The sequence below is a fragment of the Podarcis gaigeae genome (assembly GCF_964106915.1).
Source record: "Podarcis gaigeae genome assembly, chromosome: 13".
Taxonomy (NCBI): domain Eukaryota; kingdom Metazoa; phylum Chordata; class Lepidosauria; order Squamata; family Lacertidae; genus Podarcis; species Podarcis gaigeae.
In genome coordinates, this window is record NC_139689.1 from 21,022,669 (window position 1) to 21,041,619 (window position 18,951).

General features: G+C 47.1%; 1 protein-coding gene across 4 annotated transcripts in view; it reads left to right on the forward strand.

Annotated features, from left to right (window-relative positions):
- LOC310829444 (excitatory amino acid transporter 2-like) overlaps positions 1-18,336 on the forward strand; it is a 30,633-nt gene extending 12,297 nt beyond the window's left edge. For 3 of the 4 annotated variants that reach the window (XM_083707900.1, XM_083707898.1, XM_083707899.1), the window contains exons 3-11: positions 3,132-3,284; positions 5,576-5,826; positions 5,955-6,132; positions 7,168-7,294; positions 9,182-9,415; positions 10,617-10,811; positions 11,423-11,557; positions 13,761-13,974; positions 16,044-18,336. In XM_083707900.1, the coding sequence (XP_083564026.1) occupies positions 3,132-3,284; positions 5,576-5,826; positions 5,955-6,132; positions 7,168-7,294; positions 9,182-9,415; positions 10,617-10,811; positions 11,423-11,557; positions 13,761-13,974; positions 16,044-16,136 (1,580 nt within the window). In that variant the 3' untranslated portion in view covers positions 16,137-18,336. Of the gene's footprint in view, positions 1-2,254; positions 2,442-3,131; positions 3,285-5,575; positions 5,827-5,954; positions 6,133-7,167; positions 7,295-9,181; positions 9,416-10,616; positions 10,812-11,422; positions 11,558-13,760; positions 13,975-16,043 lie in introns of those variants that run through there. The other variant, XM_083707897.1, reaches the window with a different exon arrangement.
- The last annotated feature ends 615 nt before the right edge of the window (positions 18,337-18,951 follow it).

Here is an 18,951-nt window from a genome sequence, read left to right on the forward strand (position 1 = left end):
TCTAATCCCTGTAGCTTCACCCAAGGCCCCCACCCCCCTCCCTGCGTCCACTGACAGCTCCTAATCAGCTTGAAGGAGAGGGCGAAAGGGTCCAGAGGACACCAGCATCTCATGCGCTGAGAAAAAGGGAACAGGGAGCTTTGTGCCACAGAGCAAAATGCCAGCAGGGCTGGTCGTTTGCGTGTGTGAAAGAGAGGGAGATCTCGTTTTGAGTTACTGTCGCACTTCTCCAAATATTGCAGGGCAGGTAATGTGTGCAAAAATGGATCATATTAGGGGGAATTTTATTTTTTTTTTGCAAAAATGTGTGTATTAGAAGAGAAAAATGCTGATATTGTCGTCAGGACTTTTTTTTGGGGGGGGGGGGTAGAAATTTAAAAACTGATGTGGAAATCTGGAGAGCCGAATTTAAGATTGGAAACTGGAGAAACCGAAACACGCAGATTAGGTCATCTGACGACTGAGGTGGTATTTAGAGGAGTCCAAGGAGAGGGTTTTTTTCCCCCATGAAGGGGGCTCAGGCATGAGTCTTGCTCTCTGAAGCTGTTAAGAGCAGTCTGCAATCTCAATAACCAAAGGAAGGTGCTTGACAGCTGTGCTGGGGTTCTTCATTTCCAGCTCTTCTTCTCATGACCAGCCCTGGACTGATAACACAATAAAACATTTGCTGCTCCAAACCTCATAAATGGCTTTACACAGGAGGCTGAAGCCTTATATCACTTGATTCTGGCAATTGTACACACTGGCCTTTATTCATATTTTTTTTCCAGGATACCTGCATGTGCATAATACCACACCATGTGCGATATATGGTTCAAAATGCAGACCCTTGATAATCTCGGCTTCTGTTGCTGTTGCCATTTGAGCAAGTTCCTAGCTCTCAGCGCTGTTGAAAAATGTTTGTGGGAAATGCAAACAATGTCGAGAACAAAATGCTTTTGCATTATGCATTCATAATACGCTTCCCTATTTGGATTTCTCTGTCGCCCCTCACCTCTCCTATCCGTGGCTAAAATAATTTTTCATGCACCCTTGCCAAACCTCTAGACGTAGTTCAAAATAAAACCTACACCTCTGGACCAGTTTCTCTGATTTATACAGTTTGTTTTGAACGTCGTTTCATTGGACAAGAGAACCCATGGGTTTCAATGCAACAACAACAATGAAAAGACCTCCAGTAAGTTTAATAAGGGGGTCTCTGCAGCACTGGATATAATAAGTAGGATTAGGAGAGGGTTGGTTTATTGCCCTTCCTTCCCTCCCAGCTGTCCTGACGTTGCCCTGGCAGTATCCAGCAATTTTTATCCTGGATTTTTTCCCAACAAGGATTTGGGGGCGTGAACCCCTGTAGCCTGGCTTTACTCCAAGTAGGACACGGACTCTGTGAACAGATCCCATGAAAAGATCCTGTTTTCACCAAACGGTTTAGAAATCGGTATCATCATGATCCTGCCCTGAATGCTTGAATTTAGCACACCCACACAGCATCTAGAGCAGCAGTTCGGCTTTGCGTGGGGGGCGGTATCTGTGCACTACATTCGCGAGCCAGTTTCAGATAGTTTTGCAAACTGAACGTACCGCGTTCTGTCCTGTGCATTTAATGGCAGCTCGATGTGCCAATTTTAGCAGGTGGCAAGTGGCCATTCAGGAATCCTGGCGCTCATTTCCATTAACTCCCCCCCCACACACACACCCAGTTGTCACCCCACACACCCAACACTCAGTCAGCATTCCATGACCACTGAGCACGCTCAGCCCTAATTGTTATTATTATTTATTTCATGAAATTCATACACCACTTGATTGTAAACAACAACCTCAAAGTGGTTTACTAAAGATAAAACAGTAAAACCAAGAAACAAATCACAATTATACTTTTAAACATACAAAAGGTAAAACCCTAAAACAGATGGAAATTACCTTGCTGAATTTGGTGGGACTTGGATAGCTCAGTTGGCTAGAGCGTGGTGCTGACAACGCCAAAGTTGCAGATTCGGTCCCCATATGGGACAGCTGCATATTCCTGGGGTTGGACCTGATGATCCTAAGTGTCCCTTCCAACTCCACAATTCTATGATTCCTCCCAGGTAAGTGTTTAATGGGACAGTGGTCTTAGACTCTGACGTAATGGATTTATCAGGGTGTCCATCTTTAGAGATTATTATTATTATTAATGATTAGCTTTCTGAGGGAAAGCTTCCCCGCTCCATTGGCTCCACCCCCTGGCACAGCCCAAGTCCCAGCCTATATCCCCTCTTGCCAAATCAGGATGCAAGCTAGGATCCAGTTCATGATAGATTGGGGGGGGGGGAGGCTTCTGCCACACACACATGCACACACCACCTATCAGGAAGGGCATGGCAGTTCCAGTTCCCACATCCCCAGTGAAGCCTCTGCCATCCCTCAATGCCGCCGCACCAAGAGGGGTGAGCGGACATGTGGTAAATGGGGTCTGTGGTAAATGAAAGACCTACATTGGCTCCCAGTACGTTTCCGAGCACAATTCAAAGTGTTGGTGTTGACCTTTAAAGCCCTAAACAGCCTCGGTCCAGTATACCTGAAGGAGCGTCTCCCACCCCCATCGTTCTGCCCAGACACTGAGGTCCAGCGCTGAGGGCCTTTTGGCGGTTCCCTCACTTCAAGAAGCCAAGTTACAGGGAACCAGCCAGAGGGCCTTCTCGGTAGTGGCACCCGCCCAGTGGAACACCTTCCCACCAGATGTACCAGACTTTTAGAAGACATCTGAAGGCAGCCCTGTTTAGGGAAGCTTTTAATGTTTAATAGGTTATTGTATTTTAATATTCTGTTGGAAGCTGCCCAGAGTGGCTGGGGAAACCCAGCCAGATGGGTGGGGTATAAATAAATTATTATTATTGTTGTTGTTGTTGTTGTTGTTGTTATTGTTATTGTTATTGTTATTGTTATTATTTTATGGTCACAGGAATTACTTTATTTACTTCTACATTTGGGAGAACCCTCCTTTTCATTAGGCTCCATGGGACCTTGGACATCTGCCCCAAAGCCCAACCCTAGTGCTACCACTGATAAAGGACCCCCTTGTCCTGCTCTCAACCTGGTGACAGCTACTTCTGAAATATCCTGGGACCTTATCTTTTTCCTCTTCGTTTCAGGAGTGATTTTGGGATCTCTGTTTGGAGGTCTCCTGAGGTTGCTCCCACCTCTCGACAGCGACCTGATCATGCTGATTTCTTTTCCTGGGGACATCCTTATGCGCATGTTGAAAATGCTGATCTTGCCTCTTGTGATATCCAGTCTCATTTCAGGTGAGAGGGGGAGGGGGGAGAAATGGCTCCGGATCCCAAACCTCAGAAGTGGGGCGCTAGCCTCTGTATAGCTTAGCTGGCCTTCCAAGAGACTGGGTTTTCGCTGAAAGGAACAAGGAACAAATTGTGAAACTGTGGGGGAAATGGCATCCATGGTGAGTTCATAAGAGCCCCCCGTGCCTTGAAAGAATGTAAGAGAGGGTTGTGGGAAAGGTTGGAAGGATTAGTCAATTTCATTTCTCTCCGTTTCTCCTTTTCCCTGTCTTAAATTCAGTTCTCCACACTTCTGCAATCATGAAAAATCATCAGGAATTTAGAGCAAATCTATCCTAACAAGCACATTTTTATAAGCACTTTTGACTGGCAAACATAGTTTTGCAAGCAATTTCCCCTAATTGAATGCATTTTTGTATGTTATATTTGTAGGAGGAAAATATCAGTCCCTGTGATCCCTGTGTGAGTTAAATAACAAAAGAATCAGCTGGGTGCCCAGATTGAAAACACAGGGATAAAGTCACTCTCCAGCAGGTGGGAGCACCCAGGAGTAGAGTTTAAGCTCACAAAAGTCAAGCAGCAGTATAGCATTAGGAATATAGGTTGCTAGACCTTTTTATCCTGTTTAGTTGCATACAGCACTTCACCCATTTTCTACTCCTCTTGCAATGATCAGAGCACACACTGTTAAGTAAGTTTTAAATGTTTTACTTACAAAATGCTCCAAAGGTCAGATTCATGCATTTATCCTAGTAGCAGCAAGGTGAACACAGGCAGAATACTCTTGGGTAGAAAATACAGAAAGCTTAAAATATGTGTTCTAAGATTGCAGTTTGGTTAGACACATCATCCTTGGTCAGTTAAATGGCATGGAAAGAGTGAGAGGAAGTGAGGGGGCATGGCTTAGCCGAATATAGGAACAGAACTCTCCAGTCTTAATCCTGTTGTGCACTAAATAGCATTCATGCATAGTTATGTCCAACTGCACCATCATCACTAATATGTTCATTTTTATACACACACTCTGCCCTATATATGAATTTTTGTAGACACTGGTTGGAGAACCGCATTGCTAAATCTGAATAAGTGTGAATTTTGTAGGACAGCTGTGTTTTGATTCGCATATTATTTCGTAAATATATGTCTTTAAAATGTGAACTGAATTAAACTCCTCCCCCATCCCTAGTTGTGGGAGACCAGCCCCTATCACTATCAACACATGCAGTGAACATGCCACCTGATCTGTGCATTTGACTGGTGTGTGAAGGGGCTCTACATGTGAGCTAGGTTAAGGTGTCAGGCAGTGACTGGCCCAAGGTTTCTCAGTGAGCTTCATGGCAAAGTGGGGATTCAAACCCTGGTCTCCCACGTCCTAATCTGACATTGTAACCACCACGCTGGCTCTCTCCTTCACCAGGTCTTTGTACACCTCTCTTTGCCAATAAGAGATTTGTGTTAGAAACCCCAATTTGTTCTACATCAGATGCAGATTTGTTATTGTATGGTTTGCGCATTAGGTAAAGGTAAAGGGACCCCTGACCATTAGGTCCAGTCGTGGCCGACGCTGGGGTTGCAGCGTTCATCTCGCTTTATTGGCCGAGGGAGCCGGCGTACAGCTTCCAGGTCATGTGGCCAGCATGACTAAGCCGCTTCTGGCAAACCAGAGCAGCGTGCGGAAACACCGTTTACCTCCCCGCCAGAGTGGTACCTATTTATCTACTTGCACTTGACGTGCTTTCGAACTGCTAGGTTGGCAGGAGCTGGGACTGAGCAACGGGAGCTCATCCTGTTGCAGGGATTCGAACTGCCGACCTTCTTATTGGCAAGCCCTAGGCTCTGTGATTTAACCCACAGCGCCACCCGCGTCCCCTGTATGCTCATTATCTCAGTGCAAACAGCGCTTCCATATGCTCTGGCACTCGTCACGGTGTTCCGTGTGCCAGAAGCAGTTTAGTCATGCTGGCCACGTGACCTGGAAAGCTGTCTGCGGACAAACACCGGCTCCTTTGGCCTGAAAGCGGGGATGAGCGCCACACCCATAATCAAATTTGACTGGACTTAATCATCAGGAGTCCTTTATGTTTAGCTATCCCAGGGTATGGCTCATCATGAGCAGCAGAAGGAAGCTGGTCCCACCATTCTGCAACTGCCTCCTCTCCTTCCAACTATTATTTTCTTTGTGACTCTCTATTTGGTCTGTCCACCTCTTACGTACTTCCATGGAGGATGGGCTTAGGCAGGGTGGCCTCTCTCCATCCCTTGACCCCGTAACCTCTTGTGATGTGTTTTGTGGGCAGGTCTGGCCGGCCTCGATGCCAAATCCAGCGGGCGCATGGGCACTCGCGCCATGGTTTATTACATGTCCACCACTGTGGTGGCGGCCATATTGGGCGTCATTCTGGTCTTGTCTATCCACCCCGGCAACCCAAAACTCAAGAAATCCCCCACGGTGATGACTAGGAATGAGGAGGTCTCCAGTCTGGACGCTTTTCTGGACTTGATCAGGAACCTGTTCCCCGAAAACCTGGTCCAAGCCTGTTTCCAGCAGGTAACGCAAGTAGCAAATGTGTGGATCAGGGAGGCAAAGGCCAGCAGGGCCTGGGACAGTGGTTTGGCAGTGGTTGGTTGCTTCCAAACTGCCCTCTCCACCTAACATGCCGCCTTTTTCTCACACAGATCCAAACCGTCTCAACGAAGATCCCTGTGCCCCCGGTTGTGGTCCGTAAGGAAAATGTGAGTCAGATAGTCCACGCCAGTGGGTCAGTGCTCAACACCACCATCACGGAGGTCAACGTGGGTCCCAGCACCGTGACCCAGAAGCAGCTGGAGTTCAAGGCTGGAATGAACGTTTTGGGTGAGACTTTGGTCAAGAGCAAAAGTGGAAGAGCTCGGCAGAGGCCAGGAGCAAATATGGAGGGTGCTGTGGACAAACAACTCACGCAGTCATAGCCACACCACGTGGAATCATTTTTAAATTTCAAAACTATAGATGCATGCTTTTAGAATGTCCTCCGTCATGAATGCTATTCATGCAGCAGAATGAAGTGGTAGAAGCCTGAGATGGTGGGAATTAAGGACCGTACCACTGCAGGCTGCAGGTAGAGGATGGCATTTTATTCCCCAGGGGGAAAACTCCCTGCCAAAACCACACAAACAAGAGGAGCAGGGTGGACCCAGGACATCAGCAGGAAAGGTTTGGTCTCAACCCTCTCTTTGCTGTGAGTGCTTTCTGCTTTAGGTTGTTTCTTTATAATATGGGAGCATTCACAACTGTGATCTCCCCTCTGCTGCCTGAAATGGTTCTGCCCATTCTACCACCTAGGAATTTGGACACCATCCTCTACACGTGTAGACAAGGCCTTGGATATTTGTGTTTTAATTGTGTGGTTTTTAAAGCTGTGCCCCATCCCCCCCAAAAAACCCCACTGTTAATTGGGCAGTACATTGATTCAAAAACAAATAAATAAAATAGGGGAGGGGTAGAAAAGCAGAGAAGAAATTGAATTTGGCACATTAATACTTAATCCTTTTTTTGGCCTTCAAAAGGCATTGGTTAAGACTCGTTTTTACATGTTTTACATGTTTTTCAAACTCAATGTTATTTCAACATTTCAGATTTGAATTTTGAAATGTACAAACTCAACATTGTTTCAACATTTCCGTTTTCAATTTTGAAATTTAGCATTTTTAATAATAAACATAAATTAAGCACACCTCTCCTCCTCCTACCTGCATCTGGTGTGCAGGTGAGAGACGAGAGGTAGGTGGGTTTGTGTGTTTTAAACTGTTCATTCAGCGTCCTCTATTGGGGAGACAGAGCACAGGGTTGGCGAGAGATCCCTCCTTCTCTCTGACCCCCCCTTTCTCTCCTCACCCCCCTCCCCTGCAGGTTTGATTGGCTTCTTCATTGCCTTTGGCATTTGCATGGGGAAGATGGGCGAGCAGGCTAAGCCCATGGCCGACTTCTTCAACATCCTCAACGAGATCATCATGAAGCTGGTCTCTATGATCATGTGGTAAGAGAGACTCATATACAGATATGCAACCTAGAGATTAATTTCTTTTTTAAAGAAAACCAGTGCCAGTTTCCTTGTAAGTATGGAAGCAAGAACTACAGTCCTGTCGCTTTATTGCTGTTGTTTTTTGCCATCAGAGATAGCAACAGCAAAATCATTATTTGAATGCTGAGCCTTACATAGCCAAAATGACATTATTTAAGCGTAAGAGGGAGGTAATGTCGTTGTTGTTTAGTTGTTTAGTCGTGTCCGATTCTTCGTGACCCCATGGACCAGAGCACGCCAGGCACTCCTGTCTTCCACTGCCTCCCGCAGTTTGGTCAAACTCATGCTGGTAGCTTCGCAAACACTGTCCAACCATCTTGTCCTCTGTCGTCCCCTTCTCCTTGTGCCCTCCATCTTTCCCAGCATCAAGGTCTTTTCCAGGGAGTCTTCTCTTCTCATGAGGTGGCCAAAGTATTGGAGTCTCAGCTTCAGGATCTGTCCTTCCAGTGAGCACTCAGGGCTGATTTCCTTCAGAATGGATAGTTTTGATCTTCTTGCAGTCCATGGGACTCTCAAGAGTCTCCTCCAGCACCATAATTCAAAAGCATCAATTCTTAGGCGATCAGCCTTCTTTATGGTCCAGCTCTCACTTCCATACATCACTACTGGGAAAACCCTAGCTTTTACTATCCGGTCCGTATAGTTAAGAGGGAGGTAATAGCAGATTTAAAAAAGCTTGGGTGGAGACTCCTAAAATAAAAAGTGAGTGTGCTCATTGGCCACAGAACACTGAGCAGCATATGACTGGCTTGAGGGAAACCAGCCAGGGTGTGGGAGAGGGATTAGTCTGGAATGGAGTGCCCTGCAAAGGGCATGGCTGGCTGGAACCCTAAAGGAGGAGACCTCCACAAAGAAGTGTTGAGTTGCAGGTCACACTTGTACCTGCTTATTTCCAAACATACAAGTCGAACAGGCTGTGCCAGGCACCCAGAAAGTGCTTGTCTTTAAAGCAGGTGTTGGAAGCATCTAAAGCAGTATTTCTCAACCTGTGGGTCCCCAGATGTTGTTGGACTACAACTCCCATCATTCCTAGCCAGCATGACCAGTGGTCAGGGATGATGGGAGTTGCAGTCCAACAACATGGTTGAGAAACACTGTACAGGCAGTGATCAAATAATAGGGTGGGGTATTAGGGGACCCTTTTTGAAACACACTCAAACTAACCACTAATTCCCTCTCCCCCCACCCTTCCACTAATGGGGCCATCATGAAAGATAGGGAGGCCCGGATCCCTCTGACTCCTGCCCCCCTATTAATTCGAGCACCACCCAGATGTAGAAATGAGCTCCTGTATCTCCATGTACAACTCCCCCATGTGGTGAGAGCTGGGATGGGGTGTTGACTAGAGAAACATGTGAAGCAACAAAGGATTCCCAGGGGTTGAAGTGGCCCCACCTGTCCAGCCTAGCCATCAAGGCTTCCTACTCTGGATGGGATTTTACCTGAGCAATGGTGCTTCTCTCACTGCCTCCTCACCAGCCTGACTCATCTCCGCCTCTTGGCTTCCCTCCTCTCCTGCTTCTGTCCCTGCTCTGATTCTGAACTGCTCTCTGCCACAGACTCTTCCTGCTCACTAAACCCTGTTGCTTCCTCAGCTTCCGACTCATCCCAGTCTTCTCCCTTTGACCACTCGTCGGCGTCCCACCACTAATCCCCTGGCTCTGAGCCTTTTTCCCTCAGGGGGCTCCCCAGCTGGTGCCTCCCCCCATTCCTCTGTGTCTAGCCAGTCCACGACAATGGCCATTCCTGTGAGAGGGAGTTCCGTAGTCTGTCTGTGCGCTGCTCATTCGGCTGCTGTGATAGCATCTGCCAGTCTTCTGAACGTCCCCTTCCTCAATGTAGGTACTCTCCGTTTGGCATCGCTTCCCTCATCTGCGGCAAGATTGCCGGTATCAAAGACCTGGAGATGGTGGCCCGTCAGCTGGGCATGTACATGGTGACGGTCATTGTGGGGCTGGTCATCCACGGTGCTATGGTGCTGCCCCTCATCTTCTTCGTCATCACGCGCCAGAACCCCTTCCTTTTCTACGCTGGCATCTTCCAGGCCTGGATTACGGCTCTTGGCACAGCCTCCAGGTACAGGCAATTCTCGCGCGACTTCCTTTATAGCAGACACTGTTTATGTGGTGATGGACATTTCATTTATCTGCTCACTTGGGAAAATTTATAAACCACATAATTATTTTTTTAAAAAAACAAACAAACAAACCTCTATGTGGTTTACATAAAATAGTAATTTTTTTATATAAAATACTTACCAGTTAAGCAAATTGTTAATTTATGAACTTGGGTGTGTGTTGGCAGGTGGTTTATGGAACATGTTCAGGGTTGTGGTACCTCTAGATATGAACGGGATCCGTTCCAGAGCCCTGTTCGCATCTAGAAGCAAACATAACTAGCGACGGCACGTCTGCGCACACATGCGTCGCTTTTCACAGCTTCTGCACATGCGCATGTCGTCATTTTGAGCGGCTGCGCATGCGCAAGCGGTGAAACCCGGAAGTAACGTGCTCCGTTACTTCCAGTTGCTGCGGAGCGCAACTCGAACGCGCTCAACTCGAAGCGTATTCAACCCGAGGTATGATTGTAATTGTTTGTTATTTGTTTATTTACAGCCTTATAGGGAAGTTTAGGGAAGTTTTTAATGTTTGATGTTTTATCATGTTTTTAATATTCTGTTGGGTGCCACCCAGAGTGGCTGGGGAAACATAATAATAATAATAATAATAATAATAATAATAATAATAATAGTTCCTCCTCATGGACTGTTTTCAGTCCCAGAGCAAGGGAACAAAGTTAATGCAAACGAGCAGAGAAAAATAGTACACAAAGATTTCAAAAAGACATTTAAACAGGACCAATAGACAACTAAGAAATTCTGTCACACACTAAACGAGCAGAATTACAAGAACGTAAGTTAGCATTTCCAATTTAACGAAATATGGGCCTCAAGGTCAGCAGGTAGTGATGGGTGGGAGGGTTGCTGGGCTCCCCCGTTTCTCTTCTTGCCAGGCAGCGTTCAGGGAGGATTTCCTCAGGATAGAATTCCTCTCTATGGAGAAAGAGGAGCAGCCAACCTCAGCAGCGGCCATGTTACTCAAATTAAGTATGGATTGGGCCTTTAGGATTGTCGGCTACAGGGTATGCAAACAATGCATCCAGATACGGGTGAATGAGAAGGAAGGGGAGTTTTGGAGAAATTACATATGGACTCGCAGCTTTTAAAATCACTTTTCCCTACGTCCCTGCTACCCCTGTTGCCTCCTTTGCATGCCAGCGCCGGGACGCTGCCTGTCACTTTCCGCTGCCTTGAGGAGAACTTGAAAATCGACAAGCGGGTGACCCGCTTTGTGCTGCCCATTGGGGCCACCATAAACATGGACGGCACCGCTCTCTACGAGGCTGTGGCAGCCATCTTCATTGCACAGATGAACAGCATACACTTAGATGGCGGACAGATCGCAACAGTCAGGTGTGGTGACTTGGTAGGCCTGGTTTGTTCCCCCCCCCCCCTCATGAGCTGGCTGGTGCCCAGGTCAGATGTAACTCACCTCAAGGGCGGGAGAGTTGATCCCATTTCTCATACAAAGCTGCCCACTTATTAAGCGGTTCAGCAAAGTCCTTGTTTGCAGCCTTCAGAAAAGTAGTAGTGGCAGGGCCTTTTTGGTTGTGGCACCCGATTGTGGAATTCCCTCCAGCAAAGATTTGTATAGCTTCTTTGCTACAGGGTTTTCGTACTTGAGCCATTAAAGCTAGCACTGTACCAAAGTATTTGTCCAAGACTTTTTCCACAGTTTCAGTGGGCAAAAACATCCCCAAATGTTCTTACCATGTCAGACCACTGGTCCATTTAGCCCTCTTTCAGACCGGGGTCTCTCCCAGCCCTACCTGTGGATGCAGAGGATCGAACCTGGGACCTTCTGCATGCCAAGCAGGGTGCTCGGCCCCCTGAGCTACAGCTGCTTTCTGCTTATTTTAATAATTGCTTTGTTTACTTGTTTTAAATTTTACAAGCTGCTTTGATGCTCTGCAGCCTATAAATGTGAACGAACACCTCATTTCTCTCCTTTTCTGTTCCCACAGCCTAACAGCCACATTGGCTAGTGTAGGGGCAGCCAGTATACCCAGTGCGGGGCTGGTCACCATGCTTTTAATCCTGACAGCCGTGGGACTCCCGACCCAGGACATCAGCCTCCTCATTGCTGTGGACTGGCTACTGTGAGTGACGTCAAGGGCAGGGGTTTGGTCTGGGAAGGTGGTAGTGGAGTGTGGTCAAACCACGACACCAATGTCCCCCTTCAGGGTCATTAAAAAACAACAACCCACAACACGTCTGAGAGACAGTGCAGTATAGCGGTTAGTGTGTTGGACTAGGACCCTGGGTGACCAGGGTCCATAATCCCCACTCAGCTGTGAAGCTCTCATTTGGCGACCTTGAACCACTCACAGCCTCTCAGCCTAAGATACCTTCCAAGGTTGTTGTGCAAATAAAATGGGAAGGGGAAGAACCTCATCCATTGTCTTTTTATCTCCTCAGGCATTAATTTGTTTATTTATTTTTAGAAAAATGTGTGGAATTTGCATACGTTAATTTATACCTATAGAGGCAAATTTAGAGTTCTGAGCAAATTAAGATTGTCTCGGTAGCTGTGTCTCATGGGAACCATGCTCTGAAGCGTGCCAGCATTTATAAAACTTATATTTATCGCTGTGCATTGTTGTGCATTTAAATTGTTGTGCATTTAAATGTTTGTTTTCCTTCTGGGATTGTACCCCCAAGTGTGTTTTATAAGCTGGTCTCCGACCGTAATAAATTATCTATCTATCTACACCAGCAGCCCTGTAAGTAAAGGGGCCCTGCAGACAGGTGGGTTTATTCTTTAACAATTAGGGTGCCTTTGTAGTGGATTTATTCTGCAGGACCACCCACCCCACCCAACATCCTTTTTATTATTAATTCATCATGATTTGCGCTCGTGACGCCATTGGGGCGGACACACACAATCCCGCTTTCAGTACCGCTCACGCCTGCAAAAGTTGTGGGGTGGTCATACTGCTTCATTCCCAGTCCTTGCCTATTTCTGCCAAAGTCCCGTTAACTTGCATCAGAGATGATGGAAGTCATCGCCCAAAACGTCTGAACAGCCACAGGCTCCTCCCATCCCTGCTGGAAGCCAGGTTTTCAAATTGGCCATGGTCACAGTGACATTTCTAAGGGCCACCTAACATGTACAAGTAGGGACAGGGGAAACGATGAGTTCAGTTCGGATTTGAAGCCACGTCTTTTAAATTCGCACTTTCCCTTTGCTGTAAATATTTTTATTGAAATTTTTCAACACAGAATACAATAAAGAAAAAGAATAAAGAAGAACAAAAAACAAAAAGAAGGAAAAATCAAGAGATGGAAACTCAAGAGAGAAAAAGCAAAGGAAAAAAATGAACTTTGCACTTTCTGAAACAATATGAGAACAAAAACCGCCGTCCTTCTCAGTTTTCACTCACCTGAATTTTGCAATGCAGTTCTCCAATCAAACAAAGTTTACAAAAAAAAGCATATATTAAGGGAAAGAGTGCATGAAAAAGACTATCAGTAAAGATCACATACCCCCAAAAAATGCATTATATTAGGAGAAAACGCCTGCAAAAATGTGTGCATTAGTTAAAACAGTTTACAAACGTGTTTATTAGGGAAAATTTGCATTAAAACGCCGCTCAAATTTTCATTTCAAATAGCTGGAGAAATGTAGAGAACTGAATTTAAGACTGCAAAAGGGAGAAACCATGAAAACCAAAACTGACAGATCCTTCTAGCCCTGTGTACAATTCTCGACATTTAGTGATGTACACATCTGAATGTGGCACTGAAACCACTGGGAAGCCTCGTTTTCAAGGCAGCCTGTACAGAACTTGTCTGAGGCCTGGGGTGGGAGCCTTGTTCTTGGCATTTCAGGCCTGAGAGGCCCCTGGTGGACCCCATGACTGGCTCAGCCCTCTGAGGACTGGGACAAGGGCACCTGGCCCAGGCCTGGCCCAAGGAAGTGCGAGGCAACATGATGTGGTCTTTTCTGTGAAGCAGCTGCTTCAAGAGAGGTCTTCTCTGCCTGGTAGGCTGTCCAACGGACAGAAAGCTCCAGCAATGGCAAAACATAATGACCACACATGCAAGCAGATAGGTGGGAAGCAAGGACAATGGAAGGATGGGAAGTGAAGGCAATGGTAGGCCTTGACCAGGTCACTCTAACCCAGGCTTCCTCAACCTCAGCCCTCCAGTTCTTTTGAAACTACAATTCCCATCATCCCTGACCACTGGTCCTGCTAGCTAGGGATCATGGGAGTTGTAGGCCAAAAACATCTGGAGGGCCAAGGTTGAGGACGCCTGCTCTAACCCCCTCCTCCCTGTTTTCCTCCCTCCTCCTTGCAGGGACCGCATGAGGACCTCCATCAACGTGGTAGGCGACTCCTTTGGTGCCGGCATCGTCCATTTCCTCTCCCAGAAAGAGTTGGCGCTCATTGATGGAAGGGGGGAGGAGCTTGAGACAGACCCCACTACCCTTAAGCTGCAGGCTCTGGCCAATCACCAGGAGGGCTCCATCGGGTCTGGCTACACCGTCTTGCCCAGCCAGGATGAGGAAGAGGTGAGGAGGAGAACGTTCCTGGTGAATGTTCAGTGGGCCTGGGAGAAGCCGACAGTCACTGGGGACATAAGAACATCTGGACATGAGAACTGAGCCCACACAGCTCAGGATAGTCTTCCTTCAGGCACAATGGTAAAGGGTAAAGGGACCCCTGACCATTAGGTCCAGTCGTGGCCGACTCTGGGGTTGCAGCGCTCATCTCGCTTTATTGGCTGAGGGAGCCGGCGTACAGCTTCCGGGTCATGTGGCCAGCAGGACTAAGCTGCTTCTGGCGAACCAAAGCAGCGCAGGAAATGCCGTTTACCTTCCCACTGGAGTGGTACCTATTTATCTACTTGCACTTTGATGTGCTTTTGAACTGCTAGGTGGGCAGGAGCTGGGACCGAGCAACAGGAGCTCACCCCGTCGCGGGGATTCGAACTGCCAACCTTCTGATCAGCAAGTCCCTTAGGCACAATGGTCATGGGCACAATGGTATTGGGCTTCTATTCTCATGCCTACTGTGTCTGTATGTAATAGGGAACCATTGTGGCACTGGCCAGATCTAGATTCAGAGCAGGGCCTTTTTAGTGCTGGCCTCTTTGGTTTTGAATCCCGTCTCTGGGTAAATCCACAGTGCAAGGGGCATTGCTGGCCCGGCAGTTGGCATTTTGAGAAGCCTCCAGCATAAGGCTAGCAATACGATTCTTTCTGCCATTCCCACCAGCTGAGGGGATAAGGAGGAACCTGCATCCACAGGGACCATTGCATACAAGAGAGGTCCCTCTCACAGCAAATGTCTGCTAAAAGCAGCTTCCTCCCCACTCCCTACATGCCTGGAAAAATAAAACAGGGCTGTTGGCTTTCACTAAAGTGAGGCTGGAAGGTCTCTCTTTAATAGTGACGGCAGCTCCAATGAAAAGCAGAGCCTTCAAAGAGATATGTAAAGGGGCACAGAAAGCTCTAAGCTTTGATTTTATTCGATTTTTTCTTAATACATCTTGTTCACACATGCTGTGATCCTCAAGGAGTGAGTGCGCCTGAGTGAACAAACCCAGCAAGTCCTATTGGTGCTCAGTTTTGCATCGTGGAAAGAAAAAAGTCCTTCCCTTTGCTTCAACCTACTGCCTTGATTATAGTGGGGGGGGGGGCTGAATACCTGCTTCTGAGAAGGGACAAATCACTTCCATCCCTGTGTATCTCTGTGGCCCTTCCTACGTGGTTGCATTCCAACTCCCATCCTCCTTGGTCATGGTGGTTGTGGCTGATGGGAGTTGGCGCCCAACAACATTCAGAAGTCCACAGGCTCCCCAATCCTGCTGTACGTGATCTCCCAAACCTCCTAGTGTGCTGCGTTTCCTGCCTTTTCTACCCTCTTTTTCTCTAAACTAAGATGTTTGCTGTAAGCCTTTATTCACAAGGAAAATAATCTTTGAGCCCCATTGATCTACCTTTCTGTTGTTCTCTGTAACTCTGAGCCAAGACTTGATTTGAGCCAGGAATCAGGAACGTTGTCTGGATTTAGCTGCGGGGCGTGTGAAGTAAGGTGAACCCCTGGGCATGTACAAAGTTAATTCCTCTCATCACTGGGTTAAACACAGCCAATTCACTTCTGTGTTGCAAGCTAAAGTCACGCAGTGGAATTCCTTTCTGTTCCAAAATGGGCTTTAGCTCCAGCGCCTTTTCAGAAAAAAGGATAAACGTGGAAGTCCTGCTGCATGCAAATCAAGCTAATTAGATAAACTTTTCCTGATTTGCAATATTGAGGGCAGGATCTGAATTTGCTCGCTGCTTGGCAGAGACTGCTGCTTGTTTTAAGAAGTCCAAGCCAGTTCAGGGGAGAGAATTCAACAGGTATTTTGCTCTTCCCCGCATTATTGTGCTTGCATTGCTTTGCTGTGCTCCCTGCCATGCAGATGTTCCTAGCACAGGAGCTTCTGCGAAGGAAAAGCCCCCGGAATCCTTGTTTGCTGATCAAAGGGATTTAGAGAGATTTCAGCACAGAAGTCTAGACACCAAACAAACACACTCACACATGCCCAGATAATAAATAATAATCCAACCCCCCCCCCCGTTTTTTCTGCTTCCAGCTTCCAGAAAAAATGGATGCGGCGTCACAGTATAGTGAGAAGGATGAGGAGGAGCCTGATGAAGAGGAGGAAGAGAAGAAAAAGGAAGAATAAGCACCTTTCCCCCCACTCACTTCACACACAAACATACACACACACCGGTAGATGCTGCCAGCATCAGCAACACAGATGGGGGCGGGAGGAGTGGCAGGGGCCCCCAAACTGATTTGATTATTATCTTTATGAATATTGTACCCAATGGAAGGCTGGTCCATTCAGGTGCATGGGTCAACTGCCCACCCACCTCATTCTGCCTTCAGCCTGCCCCTACCCCAACACCTGTCCTCCTGCTTACCAACCAGTCCAGGAGGAGCCACTGCCTGTCCGTTTCCTCCTCTTCTCCCTGTTGCCCTTTGTATAACCCAGCAGGAGAAGGACGGGAGACAGGGACAAAACTAGAATTAGCTGGCTCCGCCCGCCATCGGCTCTATGGCGCCACCTGCTGTTGGGCTCCCTGCCTTCCGCCCAACCAGTCCCAAGGAGCACTAGTTCCACAGTTCCTACCTGAACCCGCTTTCTGCAGCAACCTCAGCTGTGAATGAGAGATACCTGGATAACTTAAACAGCCACACACAGAGAGACACAGCTGCTGTATCTACGCATTGTCTTGTACGTGTGTGTGTACACATATACATAGACTTGTATATTTTTTTGCACATACCTTTTGTAGATTGCTTGGGGGTGGGAAGTGGGGATCTATTTTTCTTACACAGCCACATCCCACCATTGAGATTCTTGTAGGATATAGAAATCTGCCTTATACCAAGTCAGATTGTTTTGCCCATCTAGCCCCATCTAGCCTGCTCTGACTGGCAGCTGCTCTCCAGAGTCTCCAGCTGAGAACGGTCTTTCCTATCACTTCCTACCTGCTCATGTTAACTAGAGAGGTCAGGGACAGAGCTTTCCACCTTCTACACTCAAAGCATGTGCTCTGCCACTGAGGATTGCACCCCAATTCCCTTCATGCGCATCTATCTATTCACCTTCAGAGACCGAGCGTGTGATTTGGAGGTTCTGGGCTCTGCCATGAACCGAGGCAAGACTTGTTGTTTCCCCTCTCCCATCTGTAAAATGGAAATAATAATTCTGGGCCAATTTTGCAGGATCGTATTGTGAGCTTTATACAGAGAATGTAAGTGAAGCGCTTTGAGCACTTTGGGGGGAAATACTATATAAATACTAAGTATTGTTACTATTATTATCTTCATGCATATCCACACTCCCTCTCACAGAGCGTCATAGACATTTAGCACCCTAGAGTAGAAGAGCCCCATTGGATCAGTTCCACCATGTCCCACAACAGGGTAAAATTCACATATATACCAAATGTCTGACTTTCCTCCTCTGGAAAACTTCCAGCAAATAACACTTCATACATGCTTTGGGCAACTTCTGTCATTGCCAAAACTGCCCTTGTAAATGAGGAAATCTTATCCTCTTCTAGTTTCTTCAGGTATTTTTCAGGCCTCCATTGCCTCACAATCATTACCTCCTTCATTGACCGTGAGAGCTCTATATAACCTTCCTGCCTCTGTTAAAAGCAACACCCAATGCCAAATGATCTATTGACAATCTGTTGCTTTATTCTCCGCACTGGGTAAATTTTAGTCTAGGAATCTTCTGCTAGTTTGCCGATTTTTTAACTAAAGAGGTTTCCTAATCCCAAACAGCTATGTAACTGAGACCTAAGGTTGGGCAAGCAGCTCTTGCAAGGCCTTGGAGAGATCTGAGCTATTCAGAAGCTCAGATTCGACAAAGTTATCCTAATTACCGTAACTTGCAGAAGAGCTGCACTCTGTTTCCATGTTCTCAGCTCAGCTCCCAAGGTGTGTATACACCTTAATGAACCCATTATGAAACTGAACAGAACAGAGGCAAGGTTGGGTCGTATCTGAAAGTAGTAGACAGGCTGGTCAGTCTGTGGAAAGAGCAGTCTTCTCAGTGGGTTTTGGCCAGGATCTGTCCCACTTTGTTCCCACAAGTGCTTTACCGTTTTGCCCACAGTCTGAAAGGTAAGCAATCCCTCCCCCATCTTAACTGCTCTGCAGACAGCACACTGTGAATCGCCCTGCATGTTTCTCTTAAAGAGAGGGTACAAAAACTGGTGCATATGCAACAATGCCAACTCGACCAAACGTTTCTGGAGTAATTCTGAATTCCTTTCCTGTCCAATAACTGCGGCTTTGCCATTCACTATTTTGCAATGCCTTCTGGCTCTTACAGCAATAACCCCAAATGGGGGTGATGAAATGTTTTTTAAAAATGTGGGGAATCTTTGACAGGTGTCCCAGTGGTAAAGGAATACATTTGCTCCTTGTTCCCACCTCTACCCTACAGCAACCGGAAATGCATTTTGGAGAGAGCCTGGCCTAACCTTTGCACATCTCACTACTGCAGGGCAGTCGGGGGGAAGCAAGCACAATGGGAATGCTCAGGCCAGGGAGCAGGAGGAACATCAGCTGCACTGGTTCTGAGCTACAGGAAAGAGAGCTGTACCTATCTCAGGGGAGGTGGAAGAGAGAGATAGAGAGACAGAACAGATTGAAGAGAGATGGGGAGGGAAGGAAAGGAGACGCCGTCTGTCTGTTGGGCTTAAGAAGCCGAAAGCCAGGAATTTAATCAATGTCTGGGGACTGGCAGGAGGCGATGACGCAGAGCGAGGCTTCGTCAGTATGGATTCAGCTAGCTGGCCTAATCCAGCACAATGGCTGAGCCGTGGCTCTCCCCCCCTGCCTAGCAGTCTGGCAAAAAGGGGAGTGAGTTTTGTGTATATTTTGTGCGTGTGCATTTTTTGAAATATCAGATTGAGGTTATGCAAGGTCATGCAATACATTTACTTTCAAATTACTTGGTTAGCCCATGGTTAAAG